The sequence below is a fragment of the Tasmannia lanceolata genome, unplaced genomic scaffold, assembly GCF_043159265.1.
Source record: "Tasmannia lanceolata isolate RefF3 unplaced genomic scaffold, GAP_Taslan_0.1 ptg000018l, whole genome shotgun sequence".
In the NCBI taxonomy this organism is placed as follows: domain Eukaryota; kingdom Viridiplantae; phylum Streptophyta; class Magnoliopsida; order Canellales; family Winteraceae; genus Tasmannia; species Tasmannia lanceolata.
Window position 1 is genome coordinate 15,492,339 of NW_027518695.1, and position 3,764 is coordinate 15,496,102.

Below are 3,764 nucleotides of genomic sequence, written 5' to 3' on the forward strand. Positions count from 1 at the left end.
TGATCCTTGGTAGGGAGCATGGCGCAGTCGGGCAGTTTAGGCTTTGTCCGCCACAAGAGATCGTTCTCAATGCCCACTTCGCCTATCTGAGGTGGCTGGGCTTGGGTCTTCTTCGCCGTCGGTTCGCAGTATAATGGCCTGGTCATCTGTCATAGACAACTCTTCGGAAGTTTGTTGTTTCCTGCAGTTCTTGAGGGAATTTCGAAGATTCCTCATTTAGAAGGTGCATTGAATGTGCATGTATGTTCTCTGTAAATCGTGTGGCTCGTAATGATGGTGGATGCCACTAATCACTGATCGGCGCTGTTAATGCGGACAGTCGCAATCCGGATCGTCGGTTGATTGCACAGATGCAATACAACTCTCACTTATCTCAAAGGATGACAAGTAGAAATCTAATTCAACCCTCTTGAATGAAAGACAATATAAAGCTCTTTAGGGTGGGAGAGAGTGCAAGCAAGCTAAAAGGATTTTTCAAGTAAAGAATATAGCTTAAAATCAAAGGATAAGCATTAAAAGTTATTAAACTCTCATAGATATCAAGTATATAGAGAGGAATAAATACTATCCATTTTTTGAGCTCCTAACGCCTAGTGCGGAAGCCACTCAGTCATCCTAGCAACTAGCCATTACGGCTATACAAAAAAACCGGCCACTAAGGTCGACCAGGAGATCATGGTCAACCGGGCCGGTCGCCCGAGCAGGTTCGGTCTACCACCATGAAACCTCTGATTCCTCTTACTCTATTTATTTTTCGGGCCTACATGCCCGAGGCTGACCGGGAGACCCTCGGTCGACCTCGACCGGGACTGTGCCAGGCCAAAGTTCAATTTTTCATGATTTTCACTTCTTTTTCAAAGTGAATTTCGGGGACCTTGGTCCTTTTAGTTCCTTTTGATCAAAGCTTCTAAGGAACATACTAAACCATGATTGTCTGCCCTTGGGGTGATGTTATTCACAATTGATTTTGTATGGATCGTGTTGTAGACTTGCACAACGGCATTGTTGTAGAGATAAATAGGGCCAGGTAGAAGTATTTCTTCTCGAGGAGGAGGTAAAAGTTGGTTGTAGAATCACTATGCGCAGCGGAAGTTAGTCTGCGCAAAAAATAAAAATTTTATTCTAAACTTGATTTTGAAATAATTGCAATTTGATTTTACAATTTTATTCTAAATTTGTAATTTTCAATTGTACATAAATTTGTAGGGCTGCAACTCGGGTCGCGCGGGTCGGGTTTTGGAGAACCCAACCCTACCCGAGAAATATCTCGGGTCGGGTCGGGTCGGGTTTTTTTTTCGGAAAACCCACGATTCCCAAACCCGGCCCTACCCATGATAAATCTCGGGTCGGGTTTTTTCACGTTGACGCAATTTTTTAAGGGAAATTCTTGTTTGGAAAGGCAACTCAACTCATAGAAGTAGAAATTACACTCACATTACACTTGAATCAAACAATGATGTAATTACACTCACACTACACTTGAATCAAACAATGCCGTAATCAAACAATATTGTAATTACAAGCAAACAATGCTGAATCAACTCAACTTATAGAAGCAGAAATTACACTCACATACAATAACAGTGGGTGCGTGGGTTTTCACTTTTAACTTTTAACTAACAATAGAAAAAAATGAACATACTATAACTTATGTAACTCGGGTCGGGTCGGGTCGGGCCCCTTCAAACCCGGCTCGACCCGAGATTCATGCGGGCTTTTGAATGCTCAACCCGGCTCGACCCGAAACCCATGAAACCTGAACCCGACCCAGGTTATTTTCGGGTCGGGTCGATGCGGGTCGGGTAAAACCCGGCTCGAGTTGCAGCCCTATAAATTTGGGGTCGAATAACTCCAAATTCTGGTTCGAGTAACCAAATTTGGGTTCGAGTTGCACCAACTTGGGTTCAAGTAAGCCATACATCAATCCCTTTTAATATATATCAAATCCAAAACCACTATCCGCCTCTATGTCACAAACTTTTCTTGATTTCGAAAATAATGGAAAGGAAATCACGCGCTGATATAACTTGCTTCATTTATGCAAAAAATTATAGTAGCGTACAAAGTATTACAATACATGGCAAATTACCAAAGGGGGATCATTAAATGAAAATAGCCCTTAAAATTCTACAACCTTTTCTGACTCCCATTGCCACAAATTTCCACGAGAGGGCGACAAAGCTAAGTAAAACCATCACACAATCTCTCTATACTATATGCCCTTGCGGGTGCTATGAGTGCCACCTCAGCAAAAGGCCAGGTCTCCACATTAGTTACAACGTGTACCTTGTCCACCTTGGAATGTTTAGGCCGAATTTCCTGCCAGTTGGCACGGGTGCTATGAGTGCCACCTCAGCACTGAAAGGCCTGGTTTTCCACCTCAGCTCCTAGGATATGACGTAGACTTAAAATTGTCCACCTTCGAACGTCTGGCCAAATTGCCAGCCGGCGGGTGCGACATTGTAGGTGGTGATCGTACGGCCATCGCTGGTGGTTACTTGGAAGGAGAGGGATTGTCCATTGAGGTAGGAATTACTCTGCCAATTTTGGCCCCAATTCCTTGACATGGATTGCCACCCTGTCTTAGACCCCTTGATGGATACTGCGTGGACGTCTCCGGCCCCACCGACATTTGTTATTAGGACCAAGTTGAAGTAGGAGTGGCCATTGATGGTGAGCCTTATCCCTCCTTTCTTCATACATGGAACCCTGCAAGAGAGAAACAATTTTGTTGCTTGGTAAGTCATGTGCATCTCACATAGTAAATTTTCATTCTACTTATTGGGGTCATTAGATATCCTTGGATAAGTTGTTCTGCGTGTTGGGTATCAATTTTGTTGTTCACCAATTTTGTTTTATCCAAGAACAAATGTCAACATGAACGATTCTTACCTTCGGAATGAGACCGGAACAATCCCGGCTCGGTACTGTCCGATTTGCAAGAAGGCGGGCTCTGCGAGATCAAAGTGTTGGAGGGGAGGATTGCACCACCCACCATTGTCGTTTGATTGAGCTAAATTCGGGGGACAAAAGTTTGTGGCAGTGACAATGATGGAACCCGGGAGGCACCATTTTGGGTCATCATTGCATCTCATCTCATAGCACGAACCGCAGCTCAACCCGTTGTTGAACAGGGCAGTGCTAAGGGCTGCAGTGTTAGTTCCATACCCTTGGCTATACAAGTTGCCATACCCACAAGCTCCTCCTGCAAGAAGAGCAACAATTGAATAAGGAAGCTGATCTAAACACTAAAACACTAAACAAAATTAATACAAGAAAAGTTTCATATATTAGAGAATTTTAAACATACCCATTGTGCCGGTTGCGTCACCCCCACCATAGAACGTGGCGTGACCGCCCTCCCAACCATATGAGTCTCCCAGCGAAACGTAGAAGTAGAAGCTTAAGATGATAAAGACGAAGAGAGGAGAAACAGAAAAGCTTAGAATGGCCATTGAAGAAGAACAGAGGAGATTGAGAGGTTTGATTTGGAAGAGAGAGGTGTGTGGGATGTTTGTAAGGAGAGGGGGGAGCGGTATTTATAGCGGATACTTACCCAATGTGGGGTGACTAGGGGTCTTTTTGATTCATTTTTTTCCCCCACTTTTCTTTGTATGAAGAGACAAGAGAAGGTGTTCTCACGTTTGAGGTGGCCAAAGCCTTGAAACGGATTGGAGTAATTACACAAATGAAGCGCACATGCAAATGTTCTAGTGGGCTACGGACTACTATGCCCTTGGGTCCCACCTCCACATGCAGCTTCC

General features: G+C 44.1%; 1 protein-coding gene across 1 annotated transcript; it reads right to left on the reverse strand.

The window, feature by feature from the left end:
• Window positions 1-2,018: 2,018 nt before the first annotated feature.
• LOC143851037 (expansin-A8-like) lies at window positions 2,019-3,521 on the reverse strand. Its single transcript, XM_077360363.1, has 3 exons — window positions 3,311-3,521; window positions 2,893-3,205; window positions 2,019-2,709 (listed from the first exon to the last, which is right to left on the reverse strand). The coding sequence occupies exons 1-3, from the start codon at window positions 3,453-3,455 to the stop codon at window positions 2,406-2,408; spliced, it is 762 nt and encodes a 253-aa protein (XP_077216478.1). The 5' UTR covers window positions 3,456-3,521; the 3' UTR covers window positions 2,019-2,405.
• Between the last annotated feature and the right edge of the window lie 243 nt (window positions 3,522-3,764).

Excerpts from the sequence above, each read along its gene's own strand:
- LOC143851037 (XM_077360363.1), bottom strand. The coding sequence starts at position 3,455 with ATGGCCATTCTAAGCTTTTCTGTTTCTCCTCTCTTCGTCTTTATCATC. Across the intron at positions 3,206-3,310 it reads TGACGCAACCGGCACAATGG|GAGGAGCTTGTGGGTATGGC; the intron begins GTATGTTTAAAA and ends CTCTTCTTGCAG. Across the intron at positions 2,710-2,892 it reads GTTCCGGTCTCATTCCGAAG|GGTTCCATGTATGAAGAAAG; the intron begins GTAAGAATCGTT and ends TCTCTCTTGCAG.